Genomic DNA, 20,248 nt, shown 5'->3' on the forward strand with positions numbered 1-20,248 from the left:
AGACATCTCCCGCCAGAATTGTCCGAACAGGTGTTCCGCAAGGCTCAGTCATATCACCGACTCTGTTTAACTCCTACGTTGGCTCCCTCCCCCCCCCCCTCCCGAGGGTGTCAACGTGGTGAGCTACGCAGACGACGTGACGCCCTGGGCCAGCGGGCCGAAGATCAATATCATCACCGATAAGTTGAAGCCATACCTCGACTCCCTAGCGTCCTACTTTCAATCCCTCAAACTCGCACTCTCCCCCCGGAAAATGCGCTGTAACATTACTCACGCCTGACACCAAGGAATGCAACGTACAACCACACTTGACGGTGGCAGATATCCCGCTCAAGTTGGAAAAACACCCCAAATTACTTGGTGTCAGGTTTGACCCGATGTTCAAGTTCGGGGAACATTGCAGGGTCGCTGCCTCCAACGCCTCCAGGGCGGTCAACGCCACGAAGGCCTTGGCAGGCACGGACTGGGGACAGGACACGGAAACGCTACTCGTGACTTTCAAAGCCCTGGTCAGGCCTCGTCTCGAATACGCGGCCCCAGTTTGGTCTACAGTCGCATCCGAGACCAGTGTCAAGCGTCTGCAGACCATCCAAAACGCGGCTCTGCGGGTCGCCACCGGGAACCATCTTATGGCCCCCCAAAGCCACCTACACGAAGAGACGCAGGTCCTCCCGGTGAAAGCCCACACGGCAATGCTTGCAACACAACATCTCTTGGCTTGCCACCTCCCCGAACACCCTGGTCAGAGACTCCTCGAGAAACCTCCTCCCCCCCGCAAAATGAAACCCACACTTGTCTCTGCCCATGCCCCCCGTCTGGAACACCTCCTCGAAGGCGTTGACCTGCCGCTACCAACGAAGGAGTACCGACGGCTCCTGAAAACTGTGCACATAGAGACGGTGGCGACGACAACCCAGTCGTATCCGCCGTCTGGAGTCCTCGGTACAAGACCCCCTCCTGTCAACGTCCGAGAGGAGAAGACTCTACCCAGACGTACTCGGAGGACCCTCAGCCAACTTCGGTCCGGCTACAGTCAACACCTGTTGTCGTACCGGGCCAGGCTCGAACCAGACCAAGGGTCCTCCTGTCCCCTCTGCCATACAGCCCCCCACACGACTGCCCACCTGTTCCAGTGCCCCACAAACCCCACTGACCTCCCCCGCACTGCCCTTTGGACAAACCCGGTGGAAGTCGCCCGTTTCATTGACCTGGCCGGGGTACACCCCACAATGTAGGGCCCCGGCGAGAGGCAACTACAACAACAACGAAGATGTTATCGACATAAATTTCCAAACCTCCAATCGACTTATTTTTTAAATCTTTCCTTCTTTAAAAAAATGATTCAGATAACTTTACCAGCTTTTATATGTAAAATTTTTCAAGCTTGTTATTTTTATTTCCAAAGTTTTCTTTATGTTTCTCAACCCATACTACAGTACTTCCGAAAAACCATTGAACAACCCACTCTTGAATGCCCAATTTGTTACTTACTAAAGTCAAAATTCAAGAAACAACATAATAACGAGCCATATCATCTACCACACTTTATCTGTATAGACTGTCATGAGCAATTTATAGCCCATTTTTCTAAATATGGACAGATTTTATGCCCCATTTGCCAAGTCCCAAATTATCACTTTCATATTACTCCCCTTGTTGTTTATGCGATAGTATGGTTAAAAGCGCAAATTGGGGAAGTACCCAGACCCAAAGTATGGCAAGCTATCAACATCTTACTGATTGCCATCAAGGTATCACTATTTGTACAAGATGCCTCCCTAATACTGCAAAATTTTGTCCCTTATGCCACATCCCTTGTGATTTTTCCGACCCCTGGAATTAATTATCCACACTATCCGATGTCATTATACAATTCCTCTACACTTCTACATTTGGTAAGGCCTCAACCCTTCAGTAATTCGCTCACAATTTATATATCTTTATAAACAACAGTAAACACAAAATACCCTTTAAATATGCTATATTATATACTATTTACCCCCCCCCCTGTTTTTTCTAGTCCCTTTTACCTATAAAAGGGGACCCCATGGTAAGCCTGTGGATGACCCCAGGTGGACACACATTTAAGATTAGGGGTTAATTAATGCCCAAATTTCCATTTTTTGCTTTAATTACATTTGCATTTTTGCTTTAAGTTTCATATCTGAGCTTAACTCAGTGTTGTAAAGTGCTTTATTCCTGTGGTTAATAAACACCATGATCGTTTTTTTTTTTCATTTTTTTTCCGTGGTGGGTTTGTGTGAAACCACAAGATTATATGTTCCACCTTTTATATATACAATTTTACACTTTGTCCTTCATTGTTCAAAATAGTTGATAATTAGCCTGAATATCCGAATGTAATTCGGGATTTTGAATATTTGGTCATTTTATATTGATGTTTAGCAAAATGGAATACGACCCAATTTTAAACTGGAACTGCAGAATGCAGACCCAGCACCAGAGGAGTTCAAAAGAAAGCTGCCTCTCAGGAAGAAACAACGGAAACCTCTAGCAGTTCAATCTTTGTCAATGGACGACGGGTTAAATAAGAACCCTCGCAATTTTCCCAGTTTAACCCAAAGATTGGAGCTGCAGAAGTGCAGAGAAACCAAATTGGATACGGAAAATCCAAAATATATAACGAGTTTAAAGTACTCAATAAAGGAAAATTATAACAGATGGAAACTACCATCGTTCATTGAAGTCGTCAACTCAACGACAATGGAAAAGGCGATGATGCCTATCGATTTCATAACCCAGCCAGAAGTGGTTATAAAGAACGAAAACAACTTCTGGAAATTAAAGAAGAGGGAGGAAAACGGCTACATCCTCAAGGCAGGAGGCACGCAAGTCACCATCCCGTTCGAGGGAATAACTGTTTTTCCAAACCATGTAAGAAACAGACAGGAAGAACAGGACGACATTCAACAACTTACGGACGGAATGAGCAGACTACGAATCAAGAACAAAATTAAAAAGAAGAAAATCGTGAAGTTGCAACAAAAACTTGAGGCTTCACAGAGGAAGATAGCGATCCTCAGATCATACAATGTGGAGCTAGAAGCCGGAAGGAAGCTCTAGATAAAACCTAACTTATCTTTTCAGCCTTTCATTTGATGTTCTTTTTAAATTTTATAACTATTGTATTTAACCATTAAAGTGTTTAAATTTTCACCATGGTAACTGTAAGAATCGAACAGCTTAATTTTCTAAAAAAAGGGGTGAGTTGTAGTATTGAGAAATACTACACAGACAAAAGACCATTGTCTTAATTGTTTATTCTAAATTGGAGCGTGCCATTTAAATTAAATCCTCTTTTCACTAAATCAGATATTGACTGATTTACTCTTATTAGGACTATAAAATCTTGTTTTGAAAATCCACTCCTTTTTAAATACTTGTCCAATTTTTCTCATTTTTTCATGCTCAATATTTTAAAAGGGCGGCGATTATTAATACGTCCTTTTTAACTTAACTTGAAACAAACTGGATAAATATTTAGCAGTCTTGCCGGCTGCGCTGAAATTCTCCTTGCTTTGATTAAGCAGAGGTGCACCTGCAATATGATGCATCAGAGAGAGTAATATGAATTTTTAATAAGACAAACTGAAGGCTGCGGTTTTTATCAAAGGGGACTAATAAGTTAAAGATATTTGATTTGAAAAAATCTAATAAAAACTAGTTGAAATTCCCTTATTAGAAAGGGAGAACAAAGGAGCAGGTCAAACCTGAATAATTAAAGATTGAATCAGCCGCCGGTTTATGCTTACGAGCAAAAAGACTGGCCTGAAATCTTCAGTGTTTCATTTTGCTCAGTCAGCAGCAAGTTAGATATCTTCAGTTAGACCTATTCAAAAAATAAATAATTTTTCTTTTCTGCATTTACAGTAAAATTAAACTAGTCTTTTTTCACAAATAAAACAGAGAATAAATTCTCATTTCAAGTTCGATAAAATTATAAAATGAGATACTCGAGATAACCCCATCTGAGGAAGTCTGGACTACAAGTACCCAAAGGACTACGGCAGGACGAAATTGACAACCAAACCAGAAGTGCCAAGTGGACAACATCAAGGCAACCCAAGAAATACTACTCAGTCATCGACCTTAGTAAAAAGATAAAATATTGATGAACAAAATAAGATTAACTCAACCTCCCCTCATAGGTATATTTCTTTAAGCTGTTCGATTCGCTTATATAATCTAATTACCCAGTGCTCTGTATTTAACCGACTAATTAATTCATACCTTTTCTAACTATCGTTTCTACTCTACTTTTTGTCAAGACAATTTGACGATTTAAGGTGAGACTTATAACTTAGGATAAAATTACTAAGCATTCAACCAGCAATGAGCGCTTAGTAAAAATTTTTCCAAAAAAAGTGCACATTAACGCCTTTTTTGGCCTGTTTTGTTTCAAAAAAATTTGACAGAAAAATTGATTACAACAGGGTACTTTTAAGTGGTTTTGGAGAATTACGTAAACCAACATGGCTGACTTGAAAAAAGTGAAAATGCGCCCCTCTCGAGAAAATCCTGAATCCGATCCTAAAGTTTTTGAAGATTATGTGCTTATGTGTTAAAATGATGACCGGTCAAGGAGCAGAAAAGGTATACGAGCACAAACAAAAAAAATGAATTACAAGAGCCAATAGTTAAATTAAATATTAGACTTGTCAATAATACAAATTGAATGAATACCTTATACATTAATTAAGTAGGTTAAACATATTTTAAAAAATTGTTGAATCTTCTCCACTTATGTATAATTTATTCATTTTACTTGTATAATTGGCGAATCCAATACTTGTTTTCGTCTTTTATCGATTTGTCTGTTTAAATCAATGTTGTGTTTTTTTTCTTGGAGTTTTTGTGCTCGTGGACCATTTTGCTCAATGCATCGCCTCCGCAGTTTAAAAAATTCTAACGCCACTATATTGTAATTAGCTTTAATAATACTCATATTCTAACGTGGTATGATGATTCGTTCAGTCTGGGGCAGCGCACAAGCTATTTCATTATTTTTAGGGAAATAAAAAATAATTTTTTTCGGAAAACAAGTTTTTTAAAACAAATTCCAGAGTGTTTTCAGAAAAAAGCAGTTGATTAAAAGTGGAACATACAATTTTTCTGAAGAAGAAGCTAGAAGGTGTTTAAACAAAACTCTTCATGGTATGGAAGCAATAAGAAATTTAAATAGGTTATTAAAGCTTTTTTATTTATGCCATTAGAATTACAGAACCTCCATAATAGTTTTAAAACTAGCGTTTCAAACAAACAGATGTATATTATAAAAAGGTGTTATTTCTATTTTTGGCACTAAAGCATTTGTGTTAAGATTTTCGTAATAAATTCATGTCTCTGCAAAGATTATGCAGGAGGATGATCATTCATTTATATTCTAGCTCTAAGTCTACCCAAGTAAAAAAAAACATGACATAAGCCAAAGCAGATCTCGTTTTATCTGCAACCTGTATCAAGCCAAAAGAAACTTTTAAGTGTTGATTATACTGCTCTGTTTCTGAAACTTTCAGAAAAATTCACAAAAAAATGAATTATAAAACATTATAATTGATTTTAAGCTATTGTAGTTGAGTATAACTGATCAAAATGGATTTTATTGATTTGACCAAAATTAAATTATAATCTTTTTTGAATCAATTATAATAAATATTTTTGAACTTTGTAGAGATTGACAATGAACATCTAACATAATCGATTATTATCCATGAAACTCCAGTACGGGTAGGCTATCAGGAAAATGGGGAAGTATAAAACGACAGACTATCCTTAGACAAATTCATAAAGCTTTTTAGAACCCTCTGTTTTTCCAGAAACAACACTACTGGAAATGAAAATCAGAGGGCTAATCAGAATAATTTTTATAAATACAGGATGGATTCAATCACTGAAAAAATGGACGATAATAAAAATTTATACAGTAAGAAAATTTTTTGCTTACGAAGTTCTGAAATTAACCGGAAAAATTATCCGAAAAGAGTGCCAAGTTGAAACCTTGAGATATTCGATTACTAAACAAGAATTGAACGTGATTTTTTCAAAGCGAAAAACGAATCAAAAGTTAGCTATAAACAGAAATAAACTCAACCGAGGGTTGATTACACCTAAAATTAAAAAAAAAACTTTGTAATAAATTTTTTTCCCACCTGGGTCAATTTTTTGAAAGTGGCTTCTCGGTTTCAATTAAATAGTTTTAATCATAATTTTTTGAATAATTAAATTCTAGGAAATACGATTTTACTGGGCATGCTGTGAGACTTTTTATTGATCAATAAGTAGAACTTGTTTCTGTTGGTTTCTAAGAAAAGACTACCTGAGAAAACTAAATTAAGTTTTTTTATATATAGAGAATGGTTTAAAGGTGCGAATAACGAGGTTTTACGTTTAAAAAATGGTTACCGGTAGAAGGTCCATTGCATTGGATCAAAGAATTTAAGTACCTTTTTTGTTCTCCGCTTAATGAGACACCTGAAAACAGGCCTTGTTGGCTTAATGGTGTTCTCCCAAACTATTCTAATTTGTATTTATAAATTTTTATAAATAACTTTGTAACTAGATATTGTTTGGAAACATTTTATTATGATTATTATTACTCTTATTATTTGAATCACGAGAAGTGGTAATTTTTTTTCATAAGTCTTTTTTCAAAGGCAAATAGTTTTACACGCGCTTAATTCTCATCACTCTTACAGCTCATTAGCAATTTATATATCTCCCATAAAACAAAATTTTTCCTGATGGGAGCATATACATTTTTCTAATATGGAGAATAAGCCAGATGCTGCAAGTACTGACACAAAAGCTTGACCAATAAACCAACTATTCAAAACCTTTTAGTTCAAATGTTTTTTGGAAAAATTAGCAAAAAGTTTGTCAACATTAGCCAGTTTTGACCTTCAGAGTTGTTTCATTTGGGAGGTTATTAATGCTCTACGCTATCTGTGTTTCTTTTGCAAGATATTCTCTTCTCTAATTTTAATTTGCTATCTGTTATCCTATTATTTGTATGTAGTCAGAATTGTGAGGTTTGACCTGTCATTAGGGTTGCAATTAAATTTATGAAATATAATCTTCAATGTTTAAGGTCAATTCTTGATATGCAGCATAATTGATTTCTAAACAACAAAAAAAGTCATTTTTAAGACAAATTTGTTGTGGGTCGAGATTTATCGGATATCGTTGGAGTAGCTCAGAAAATTTCAACCCATAATTGCAAAATTATTGTTTTTAGATGCAGGACATTTGAGAAAAAGCTTGAAAGCTTTAAAAGTTTGCCCGAACAATAAATGAAAAAATTTTATTTTGGTATGTCACACAATCTCATTCTAAGTTTGTTTGGTGGAACCTGATTTTGCTTTAAGAAACAAAACAAACATAAGCATTTCGTTTTTTTTTCCAATTCATGGTCGCATCGAACAGTAACTGTTAGTTATGTTACTTAATTGTGTTTATATTTTTTCTTGCAAAACGTTTCCTTCAAATCGGAAAAAAAAATTACTTGATTTGATATTCGAGGTTTTGTTTAAGGGCAGAATTTTTATTCATTCCATTTTTGACTTTTTGAACTAAGCTCTTTAGACAGAAGTTTTGCTTATACCATTTGGAATAAATTGTTGTCTGGAGCTCAAATGAAAAAAAAAATTATTTGTTCAATTCACTTCTAACAAATACATATGAGCAAATACATGCTTTTGAACTTTATATAGCGTTAGGAAGAAATTAAAACAAAGAAAAGCATGAAAAAAAATCTTTTTGATTATTTGATGAATTATTCAACCAAAAACTTCAACATTGGCCTCAAAGTGCAGTCGGATCATTCAGGGCTTGGTCCTGATATGATTAATAGGATTCTTGTTCCTCCTCGACAAATAATTTTAATTTTAAAGTGAAATTTGATTGATTGTAGTATCAATCCAGACTCTTATTTAGCTTCATTAGCAAAAAATGCGGAAAGTTTTGCTTGTTTTGTTTATCCGTTTGATTGAGTGTTTGTTTTTAAACTCACATGCCATCAATTATGCGGGAGAAGTTGAAATCTATGTTTTTGAAAAACAAATTTTGGAAAGTTCGTCAGTTATTCCAGACCGACTAAACTACTTTTAAAAGCTACTTCAAGAATTTAAAAGTACCCAATCAAATTTCTAAACGTATCATAAATTTTTTCTTATTAAAAAGTTTGCTTGCAGAAAAAAAATGACACTTTTTGGTTCTTAGCGAAAGTTTGGTATGCGTTTTTGGTCGCACTCGCCCATGAATTTCAATTTATCTTAGCGGCACATTAATTCTTTGAAGTTGAAAGGTTTATAAAGCTTCATTGTAAATTGAAAGTTCTATTTGCTAAAAATTGTGTTTATTTAAATCTTGCCTGACCTAAATAGATACAAAACAATTACAATTTGAAAAAAGTTAAAATCAAGGAAAAAAAAACATTTTTGGGTCAATTGTAAAATTCTTCCCAGTCAATAAAGCAGGAAAAAATCAGTTTTTATAAGAAGTGGCAGAGTTTAAACTTTTTTGGATCTCATCAACAAAAGAAAACAAAGAGTTTATTGACTCATAGACTAAAAGTCGTACAGGTGATTTAGTTTGAATAAATCAAGTGAAGAAGCTAATTTAGGTGTTTAATTTGTTTTTTTTTGAGGGGGAATTTTAAAAATTGTTGACGCTCAAGTTAGTTTTGTCTTGATTTTAATTCTGGCAAATTATGTTCTACAATAACAAAAAAAGTGGGTAAAGAACGAAACAATTTTGGTTCAAACAACAACTTTACCTTCCCAGTAACATTACAAAATTGATTTGTGATCCAGTTTCTCATAATGTAGTAATTTTAGAGTAATTTTTAAGGTAAATTATTAAATAGAAGCGAAGAAAAAAGTAATCGTGGATTCGAAAAACCTATTTCCAATTTCACTGCAATTTTTTATGGCAATTATTCTGTTTTTAATTAACAGCTTTACAATAAAGTGGCTTTTTTCAGTGATTGAAGCAGACGCCATAATGCACCTGCACGACGCGATCGTCGTACTCGTGTCGCTGTCATCTCGACTCATCGGATCGGAGAGCACCTCTCGCAACACCTTTGGGTGGGTGCGGGTGGAGCCGATGGGGGAGTTGGTGGCGGCGGTGTTTGTGTTGTCGCTGTCTTGTGGTCTGTTGCCGCACGTGATGAGGATGGTGGTGGAGGGCAACAGAGTGCAACACTTGTCAATCATGTTCTATGTGCTGATAGCATCACTCGCAGTCAGACTCACAGGTGAGTGATAGTTATCTTCTTCAAGTAATCAACACCCACCCACCTCCCCTAATCCCCAAACTCCAACCCAATCTCAGCCCTACTACTGCTTCCTCGCTCTCACCACAATCATAAACCACAAGAAGAAACCTTAATGGATCTCAATTTCAGGCTTTATGTTGACATTTGAGATGCATCGCAGTCACATGACGAAGAAAATCGCCAAACACACGACCGATTCTCCTTCGACTTCTGCCGATGGAATTATTCATCAACAGGCGGCATCTGGTGGCTCTGCTGTCAGCTACGCCCCCCTAAAGTCCCAAGTTCAAGTCCACTTCAGACCAGCGCATTCTAACGTCAATCCACCTACAAACAAGGTATGCTTCACGTGAAAAAAACCGCAAGTCTACTAAAAAGCGTGTGACACGTATCTCGCGCTATGTTTAGGCTTCATCAACGCATTATTTTAAAAATATTTTAGCAAAAACCTATCTCCGCCTCTTTAAACTATCTTCCAAATTTTGACTTCTACTAAATATGTTATGCATATATGATCCGTTCGCATTAAGTAAACATGTATCAGAAGCGAAGCTTATCGGATCCGCAGTGGAGTTTTTACCCATCTGTTTTTGATGGCTTAACGTCAAATCTCTTTAGTTCAGGCAACTGGGATAATTTTGTATGAGTTAGCACTTTTTGAGACCTTCCCACAACGTGAGATTTAAAGTATGAAAATACTGCCAAAAGTATCTTATTAAAAATTGATGAAAGTAGTGAAGACTTATACAGGTCTTGGTAATTTTTTTGTTTTTTTTTTCAAGAAAACTTTCAAAATGTTTTTCTTATAACTATAGATGTGCATTCATACATATTAAAGTATTTAGGAAAGCACCTAAGTATACTTCACTTTTTGAAAGTTAGATAAGTTGCACTCTCAAAATACGAACGAGGAAATTGCGCGAAAAAACGTAAGCGACTTCTAATTTCAAAAATTCCAGTCTCGTATAGTTTACTTTTTTAAACTTCCCAGCGGAAGCGGACAAGCAATTTTACTTTTTGATCCATTTCTATCAATTGAATTATAATTTTCAAAAATATTTTTATCATAAGTTTGTCCTGAATTTCGAAAAATTTTAAATGGCAATTATTTTGTACCTCGAAGTTTAATAGAAAAATTCACTTGTTCAATTAAGCTTCAACAAATACATCTTGTAATGATACATACGCTTTAAAATCAATAATTAATCCTTCAAAATTATTTATTTAGCAGTTTACACAGACAGACAATGAATATCAATCATAATTTTTTTAATCTACGAAACCTAATTGCGGGCAATCATAAAAAACCTGCACATCAAAAAAAAACTTTTTACTCTTCAGAGCAGCTGAATTCAAGGACTGCAAATGATCTTAACTACTCTCACAAAGTCTCTTTTTTTAAATTGAAACTTTTACCAATTGTTTCGGATATGGAAATGCCCGTTTTTAGCGTTTGTAATAAATTTTCTGTTGGAGTGAACACTTTTGAAGAGCAAAGCACGCAAAAAAGATAGATCTTGGTAATATTTTCTCAGGAAAATTTAAATTTCTGCAGTTTGATTTTTGATTTCTTTTATGAAAGTAGTTCAACTTTTAATTAAACAGGAACGAAAATTTCATTATCGAAAGTAAAAAAGTAAACCTTTTCAAAAAACGTAATCAGTTTCCAGTTTCAAAAAAAAGAATTTAAACTTCAGACTTCCCAGAGTAACTAAAAATTGACCTATTGATCCATTTTTCTCAAATTGGGTGATTTTTTGTTAAAAAATCTCGAATCTTAAACTGTTTTGGAAGTTCAAAGAATTTTATGGCCGTTTATTTAAAAAAAATCGAAAGATGAATTTTTTTAACATAAAATTTTTTTTTCTGATTCCTTTTGTTCAGTAATCTTGTCCAACTGTCAGTTGGCTATGTTTTTAATGAGTGGAGTAGACAAACTTGATCATGCGATGTGAAACGAGAAAATTGCGTTGTTCCGGCTGACATTTTTCCTCGACCTTGGTAATTGCTTCAAATCAAAAATTGAGTCTACGAGAGATGGTAGTTAATTCCTTTGCAATCGGTTGAAGTAAAAATTTTGGTAAAATACATTTAAATGTTGTCCAAAACGGTCCTTAAATTTAGGCATTTTAGAGGAACAAAACTTGAATTTGCGTGAAATATTTTTAACTAGTGTATTTTTGTTCTCGTTATTGATTTAATGGTGGATGATTTTAATCTAGCATTAAGTGCCTTGGCTAAGTGATAATTTAAAAGTTTCAAAACTGAAAATCCACTTGAAAAGATATCAGAAACAATTTTCAATTGTCTAATAAGTTGTTGTTTATTTTGTCAGTGTTCGGCGCTGCAGACCATCCCGGAATCGTACTCCGAGGAGCATCTGCAGCTGGTGGAGTCGATCTCTGTGCAGAGGAGTGTCCTGCACCTGCAGGCACATCTGTGCAGTGTCGTATTCGGCCTAGTGGCTGTCGTCATCCTGCACGAGGGCAGGAGAACCAAACTCACCATTGGAAACATTCCAAGTGACGTGTGAGTGTGAAATTTTGACTCTTTTCAGCTCCAATACCTCAATTTAAATTTTCTGATTCCGCAGTTGTTGTTTTTATGCTAATAAGGCTATATGCGTGAGTTAACGTCTTAAGGTATGAAATAGAAAAAAAATACATTAAGTTAATGTTCCAAGAGGGGGGGGGGGGGGAGGAGGGGAGAGTAAGGGTGAGGGAGGATGGGTTGAGATATAACTAGTAGTTCTACAATTATTTATAGAAATCATAGGTCAATATAATATCCTTTTCATTCCCTTACAAATTGAACTAGTGTAACAATCCTTAAATTTTTGACACAGAGGCAAAGTGGATCTTCGCACCACTTGCGATTAAACACAAACATAAAAAAAACATAAGAAGTCCAAAAAAATGGAAAACTAGGACTACCAAAAAAAAAATTTCGTATCTCTCGGTAGAAATCCATTCTAGGCTAGCATGCCAGGAAAGTGGGCATTAAATAAGCAACAAAACAAAACTTACGAAGAGGAAACAAAGCTGACAATCTTTGAGCAGACACAACTTGAGCAGAAAAAGATGAACTGAGAAAAAAAAGAGTATATCCTTACATTTTAAAACAAAATTCTTTACAAATTTTCAACATGTTTAAAGTATTGTCTCTGGAATCCAGAAACATACAGGCACAAAATTGTGCGCCTATCCAGTGCACACTTTGGCCTCGTAATGACTGAAAAAAATCGGCGGGAACGAGAGTCGAACCCCAGGCTTTAAGGTACAGAGGCAACGGAGTTAACTTTGTGGCAAGTGAGAAGGAATCTGGAGGTTTTGAAGGTTCAAAAAAATTGATACCTGGAAAAATTTTTGACCCGATTTCAAAACACTTGCTCTCGCAAGTGTGATAATACCTGAATGTGTCGAATTTTTTTTTGCCCTCGAAACTACGCAAAAAAATTGATTATACAACAAAACATGAACCTAAACCGTTTAATCGAAGAAAAATTGAAGAAAAATAAACAGAATAAAATTCAGATTGGAAAACCGACAAATTGCAGAACTATCAATTTTAGTTTAAAATTCCTAAATCACAAAAAAGTCCATGCTTGACAAAACAAGCCGAAAAAAAAGTACCAGATATTATAAATTCAATTTAAAAAAAAACAAATTAAGTCGGCGGAAAAAAGGCCAAAAAACCTCGAAACCGAAAAAAAAACAATTAAATTTAAATTTTTTTTCATGAATTTCATTTCAGAAGAAAGCACCGGAAACGGACTACAACTGATTAATATCTAAATGAGGCTAGTTTTAACTGAGTTTTCAAGCAATTGAGAAGGTCTGAAGTTTACTATTCTTACACATTTGACCATTCTGTTTCTAAAGTTATTTCGAAAAAAAGTCTGATAACCGATTGCAATACCTTTGCTTATCGCAAAGGTAATAAGTAGTAGAAAATTTTTTTAACAACAGCAACAAAATCTTATAGATTGAATGAATGACATCCTTTCAGCATAAGGCTTAATGTTTACGGGCTACCGAGCGCAATATTTTAAAAGGCTTCGAATCATTCAGAGCGCTCATTAAAATATTCTTAAGTCTGAAAAATTCTAGAACTTTTTTGAAAAATTTATGATTGAAAAAAATATCGACTAAATTTAAGGTTAGACAGTAACTGCTTTTTGACAAAAAAAGTTCTGGTTACAGAATAAATTCACTGTAAAACCAACGAACTAAAAAAGCAACTTCCATGCTTATATAACCTAAATTTTCACGAACTGACTCGGTCTATGACATAACTTGGAAATATTTTTAAAAAGTTATCGCTTGAGTGGTTTCAATAAAAAAAATTTTACTTTTGGCCATCCGATTTTTCCATAAATTAAATTGTACATGAAGTTTAATTGATTGCGTAGAAAAACTTTTCCGCGGACAGATTTGCTTTATGAATTAACTTAAGTTATTTTAATGTTTCATAGGTGGAATAGCTTGCTTGGAAATTTTAAATTTTCCGCAAAATATTTTGGTCAGAAAAAAAGCTGAACAATTTCATAATTTCATTACTTGGGTAGCTTGCTTAGTATATTCGCGAATAAATTGCGTCTATAACTTAAAAGTTCATAGCTTGAATCGCTTGCTGAAAAAAAGTTTAATCTTTTGTACACCAATTTGAGCTAAGAAATGAAATTTGTTATAGGCCGAATAAGCAGTATAATAATTCAGATTCATGAACGAAGAGAATAATCTTATATAGGTTTGGGTGATTATTTTTTTCCGTGAAATAGTGTAAAAAAATTTCACTCTTAAGTTTGAGTTTCGCGGATTGACTTTTGATTTATTTTTAAGGTCACTTCATTTCATTTGTTGTAACGAAGGCAAGCCTCACTATCGAACAGCAAAAGTGCAAAGGTCACGAAAAACCTGATCAAATTATACTTGAGCGAATCGGATATCAGTAGCACATTTTAGTTGAATGTGTATGTGTGAATTGAACCGTATGTTCTTGCCACATGAAATCTTAAATTAAAGCAGTAGCAAATCTAGACTAGACCCAGAGTTAATGCCTCTGAGGTCCGGGTGCAGATCAAGTGGATTTTTTGTTCGTTCTGAAGATGGTTATTCTGACAGAATAGTTTTTTCGTGACTTTTTTCTGGCAACCTTAGAGCGCTTTGTTTTGTTTTGTTTTGTTTTGCATGTCTTTGCGAAGGGCAAGTCCACTTCTGTGTGAATAGAAATGAGATATTGCAACTAGCAACTATGGTTTGCACCAAAAAAAATTTTGAAAATTTTTCCTTTCTATGAAACTTTAAAAAACACTTAAATCTAGTTTTTGATGATATAGACCACAAAGTTCTTTGATATTCAATAAGTTCTTTTGTTTCGGCAGGCTCTTTTTTCAAAAATAGCGTATACATAAGCCCCGAATGGCACCTTTAGTGTTGCTCGACCCAAAATGGGTGTCATAAAATATGGATCATTTAGGAATTCAAGGAGTTGAACCCCTGATTTCGCTACTGGATGTGACAGTATTCAAGATGTTTTTTTGGTCGTTTTTGTTCAGGTTTCTGCAGACGGTGGAACAGGCGATCGGAGTGTTGGTGACTATAATCAACTGTGTGAGAGTGAGTCCAGTGCTGGTCAGAATATCCCTCGTGTTCATGCAGTCTGTGCCCCACTCGGTTGACATGCGATATCTGCGCAAGAGACTCGCAGGCACACATCACCCACACTTATATTCCCACACACCACCCAAGCTCATAATTTTTTGAGAGAGCTGGAAAATCAATCTCCTCGACCTAGTAACAAAATCGACAAAACCCTTCACTTTTTTTTAGACCGCTCTGCCCTCACCTTCCTGCATCTCTCTCAAAAGTAAAAAAAAAATGAAAACTGTAAAAATTGAGTCAAAACTGGCGAACTGACATATTTTTATACAAAGTGAATCCAAAATTTTCTAAAAAATCATTGTATTTTTATAATTTTAAAATCCAAAATCACATTGTTAATGGTCGAGATAGTCTATCTAAGATTTGCTTTACCCTTAGGCACCACAAACCTTAACCAGGGGCGGATTTAGGGGGGGGGGGGCGGTGAGACAGGGTGAACGCCCTTTTTTCCCTCAAAGATTTGACCCCCTCACCAACCAAAGGGTCCCTTTTTTGGTATTATTTTATGACATCCAGACATCCATATTGGGCCGATCAACCCTAAATAATTTCTAATGGCGCCTTTGGCGCCAATATATATTGATTTTGAAGGGGAGCGTGCCCCGAAAAAACGCAATTTTTGTTAAAGTTTTCCAAAAAAAGGCCTAAAAACGAAAATTCAAAAGTTAGCCCGCGGCGCAAAATTTTTGGTTCAAATAGGGTCTTTATAGTGTTCTGGGAGTGCTCGGAAAATCTATTTGGTCGGAGTGTTCTGGGAGTGCTCGGAAAATCTTTAAAAAAGTCGCCCGAAGACCCCCGCCCCCCTCGGGAAAATCCTAGATCCGCCCAGCCCTTAACTAATTAACATCAGTCTTCGATCTGTTTTTACAGCCAGCCAAAAAAAACGGCTAAATTTTGTTTTTGGCAAAAGTTCCTGGTTTAATATTACAACTGGCTGCAGCCTATCAGAAACCAGTTTTTTCAGCCGATCACGACTCAGCATTTTGCTTATTGACCGTCTGATTAAATTCGCTAATTTTAAAGGTTAATAAGGGTCGGTCAGTTTAGGGGAAATTTACCCATAAATTGAATTATAAAATAAAAACACATGTGGATGGTATGGTGTCCACGTGACCATGTGACACTATTACACAGGAGTGCACCACGTGACCAATGTGCACGAGCTACACGTGTGGCGTATGCGGGATGAGCAGCTGTGGTGTCAGATGCACGTGCGACTCAGACACGCCTACCATTTCACACCTGTGCAAAAGGCACGTCAGAAACATACAATTGTTCATTCTGTAGTGTGTTTCTGTATATATCTGTGGTTCTTAGTTTCCCCTTTTTCCCCACATTTAAATTTCAGTTTTGAAAAATTATTTTAACGTGTTGTCATAATGAAATGAAATTTTGAATGGTGAACAAACTAACTTTTGTGAACAGATTTGTTCTTCATACCTTACATCGTAACATAACGCATGCGGTCATAATAACTTGTAGTAAGACAACTAAAAAAAATAAGAAATGTGGGGAAGGGCGAGTGGATAAGAGCCACATCTTTTTAGCCATTTTTACCCCCTTATGTCCCCCTTGCCAGATTATTTACAAAGAAATTATACCCCATAAGGATTTTTTTTGTTTTGGGGGGTTTTTAATTTGCTGGCTACACTGGACTTTTCATTTTAAGAAGATTTTGTTCACTGGACTTTTCATTTTAAGAAAAAAATTTCATTTTAAGACGATTTTGTGATACTGCAAGTGGGAATATGGCCTAGCCTGAAATTATTTTACAAAAGTCTTCACTTTCATCTGGTTCTTAAAATATATTTCTCTCCGTCCAGCAAAACCTGCCTGAATATCTATTCAAAGGCCACGTTCAGGTTCAGTTTTTGTTAACTTTCTGAAGGGAAAACCTTTTTATAAATCTAGGAGATACGAGATATCATGAGAGATCTGCACATACTCTACGTCACAGTTCAGCCAGAAATAGAGCCCCTCTCTCTATATGATCACATTGTACCTGCCGGCGGCGGCGGGGCCGAAAGGGGCGAAGGAGGAGGGGGATTGGAGAAGGGAACAGGGATGAGGGAGTGTCTGTTGGACTGTCCTGCGGGTGAAATGGACTCGTGTCGCGACAGACAATGTTGCGGGGGCAGTGTGGACCCCTATATTGACATCGCCTCGTTCAGGTACATCGGCTATTTTTCCTTCCCTCCACCTCGTGGTTGATTTAAGATTTCTCTCGTCGGGGGGTCAGGAAGTATCAAATATTTTGTCGACCTTTTCTTTGTAAGTCGACCAAAACGATTTTCGAACTCCCCCAAAAACTAAAAACCCGATTTAGCCAAAATTTTCTGCGCTGCAGGCACATTTTCAATTTTATAATTATATTAGTGACTGTTTTAGTTATTACTAACATATTCAACTGCCATGCTTGACCTAGTAACACCTTTCGTTACATTAAAAAATTGATGTTTATTTGAGCTGAGAGATTTTTAAAAAATCAAAATTTGTTCAAACTGGACCGGGTGTTGGAAAAAATGGCATGTCGACTAGTTACTATTATCCGAACATCGATAGTTCTCATTTTGTCATAGTCATTTTTTCATCGATAGTTGTTTTTCTTGTCTCTCAGCTCGACTAAGCACCAATTTTATGATGTACCAAATGGTTTTATGAGGTCATGTATGGTCTTGTTATAGTAGCATAGGGGCGGATCTAAGATTTTCTCTAGGGAGTGAGGGGTGGGTCTACTTTCAAATAGTTTCGAAAATTTTGTCCACCCTTTTTTGGACCAAATGGATTTTCCGAGCTCTCGCATTACACAATAAGCACCATATTTTGGCAAAACTTTTTGTGCGGTAGGCAAATTTCTGTGCTGTAGGCAGGTGCGGATCTAGAAATTTCTCGAGGAGGGGGGCGACCAAATTGATTTCTGAGCTCTCCCAAACCAATCTCCCAAAGAAAACTTTTTGGAAAACTTCGACCAAAAAATCGCGTTTTTTCGGCGCGCGCTCCCACCTCAAAAATAGCATAGATGGCGCCAAAGATGCCATTAGAAAATTTTAAGGTCAGTCAGTCAAAAATTGATATCTCAAAATAGTACAAAGGGGGGACCCTTTGGGTCGGTAGGGGGTCGGTAGGGGGTCTAAAGAGAAGGCGTCCGCAGACCCCCCTCCCCCCAAATCCGCTACTGGCTGTAGGCCCGGTATAATTCGCAAGATCAGTTTTGCAAGATTGTTTTATTTATTAGATTATAAACCAGCCGTTACGAAAAAAAAATTGTAGCGTTTTATTGTCAAATAGGGCCTGCATTTTCAGAAGGCGGTCGGAGTCAATCAGTGCGGTGGAGCATCATTTGCTGAAGCGACTCCCGAACAGAATATCCTCCCCCTCCTCCGCCCACACCAACCCTCAAGCCCATCCTCATCCCTCCCACTCCCATACCCATTCGCATCAGTGTACTTCACATAATTGCCAAAATAACCACACCAAAACAGACTCTCCCGTTCTGAGGAAGGTTAGAAACCACAAGACCAACAAGCCGTCTAGTCAATCGGAACAATCGGAACCGGAAAATATTCATCAAGGAGTGATAGAGAACAGATACTGTCTGCACCATGGCGACCATAGGGAGTATTGGGGACCTGGAAGACCGGGCCACACGTGCGACCATGAAGATCATTATGGCCATGACTGGTACAGAGCAAATATCCACTAGCGCAAACATTCGATGATTGAAAGTATTTCGAGCGTGTGTGCTGCTAATTAACTCCGAGTATAGGAGAACCAGCCTGCTGTTTAATTCGTTTTTTTTTCAGGAGGTCTTTTCAATTATGTTGTAAGACATCCATTTTCGTCACTTTCCCCAAAATCCATCTATGTAGAGCCATTATATGACAATAGTTTGAGGAAATGTTTTAATAAAAACTCTTAAAGGAAAAAAAACATTTATTGCAAATTTTTATACGAAGTTCTTAAAAAATCAATTAGTTCGGAAAAGTTTTACAAGTAAGTTATGAAACAATGTAAGTGGTTGGCTGAAAATTGTTGTTTTATGGCAAAAATGAATAGCCTTTTTCAGCGATTTGTAAATATTATAGGATGTTTGCGCTAGCCCTGATCATGGAGATCATCACAACTGCCGCCAGTTTGAAGGCAACCAAGCAAATTGGGATCTGGATACACATCGTGTTCAAAATCAAGGTCAAATTGTAGACGACTTTGAAGTAGGTGATACGCATTTTCAATTGAATGCCATTGGCAGACAAATAAATGATACAGACCAGTATCGCCAGTCTAGGAACAACAAACGCAATCAAAAACAGGAAAAATTGGGCCGCAAAAACAGAAATCAAGTTGTTTTCAAATGCGACCAGCAGGAATTTACCGCAACAAATCGGGTCGGCGATGACCGAAACCGAATCGGGACAGATTTGGACATAGCAGGGAAGCCAAAGGATTCTGGTTTTAAAGGTAAAAAGGGAAAAAGTATGGAAGGGAAGGGGATTCATGTGTTGGGGGGAGGGGAGACGGGGGATACGAATGAGGGAAGCACCCCTTTCAGACGTTCCAAGGATAATGACACCAAAAATGGGGAGGCGGGAGAGGGGGAGGGGTTAGTGGAGTTGCACCCTTTGACAGAAGATAAAAGTTCGGACAAGTGTTCCCAAATTGAGTTTCCCCGACTGAGTGGGAGTGGGGCGGGGGCGAGTGGGGCGCCGGAACAGGATCAAAGTTGCGAGCAAGATATGACTCATAACTGCACCATGGCTGACATGACCGTGTTTTGTTCGTTCACGGAAAGCGAACCTTCAGAGTAGACAAAATACTCCGCGAATCAGATTTGAGTTCAAAATTTCGAAGCAAATAATGATTTTCCCCCGTTAAACTAGTTGCAAGCCAGAATCGAAACCTGGAGTTTTGCAGAAATATGTTCCGAAAACATATTTGTATTTAAAAATAGAGCCTGAAACTGGCTTACAGGAGGTAAAGAGAAGAAAGTTCAGACAATGAATAGACTGAAACGAAAAAAAAAATCAATTTAGTCAACCATTTTTGTAACTTCTTTTATTACTTTTTAGTTATTATGATGGTGTTGTGGACTCAATTAGTATATAAGTTTCAATAGTAGAAGTTATTGATTTGATTTAAATTCTGACAGTTTCATTTTAAACTGTTAATTCATATTTCTTCAACTAAATAAAACATTTGACAACAATTTTTTGTTTTTTTTTTTGGCTGAAATTCATGCTCACAGTTCAAAAAACTTTCAATCTTTTTTTAAATTCAGTGAATTGATTCT

The 20,248-nt window shown here is 36.7% G+C and overlaps 3 protein-coding genes across 3 annotated transcripts in view; all 3 read left to right on the top strand.

Moving 5' to 3' along the window:
• The window catches only part of LOC134845027 (proton-coupled zinc antiporter SLC30A1-like), a 35,811-nt gene extending 20,748 nt beyond the window's left edge, over positions 1-15,063 (top strand). The window contains exons 3-6 of the mRNA XM_063861857.1: positions 9,002-9,277; positions 9,428-9,636; positions 11,634-11,827; positions 14,856-15,063. Of these exons, the coding sequence (XP_063717927.1) occupies positions 9,002-9,277; positions 9,428-9,636; positions 11,634-11,827; positions 14,856-15,063 (887 nt within the window). The remainder of the gene's footprint in view (positions 1-9,001; positions 9,278-9,427; positions 9,637-11,633; positions 11,828-14,855) is intronic.
• The window catches only part of LOC134845054 (kinesin-like protein KIF27), a 539,890-nt gene that overhangs the window by 256,360 nt on the left and 263,282 nt on the right, over positions 1-20,248 (top strand). The gene's annotated exons all lie outside the window — the stretch shown is intronic.
• On the top strand, positions 16,877-20,164 carry LOC134843994 (uncharacterized). The gene is made up of 3 exons (XM_063860425.1): positions 16,877-17,132; positions 18,265-18,642; positions 19,061-20,164. Exons 1-3 carry the CDS (start codon positions 16,888-16,890, stop codon positions 19,764-19,766), a joined length of 1,329 nt encoding a protein of 442 aa, XP_063716495.1. The 5' UTR covers positions 16,877-16,887; the 3' UTR covers positions 19,767-20,164.

This window comes from Symsagittifera roscoffensis, chromosome 4 (assembly GCF_963678635.1).
Source record: "Symsagittifera roscoffensis chromosome 4, txSymRosc1.1, whole genome shotgun sequence".
Taxonomy (NCBI): Eukaryota; Metazoa; Xenacoelomorpha; order Acoela; family Convolutidae; genus Symsagittifera; species Symsagittifera roscoffensis.

What these genes read in the sequence shown, in the direction of transcription:
- LOC134843994 (XM_063860425.1), top strand. Translation starts at nt 16,888, where the DNA reads ATGAGAGATCTGCACATACTCTACGTCACAGTTCAGCCAGAAATAGAG. An exon ending in ATTGACATCGCCTCGTTCAG is followed by an intron (nt 17,133 to 18,264) that starts GTACATCGGCTA and finishes CTGCATTTTCAG; the next exon opens with AAGGCGGTCGGAGTCAATCA. An exon ending in GATCATTATGGCCATGACTG is followed by an intron (nt 18,643 to 19,060) that starts GTACAGAGCAAA and finishes TGTTTGCGCTAG; the next exon opens with CCCTGATCATGGAGATCATC.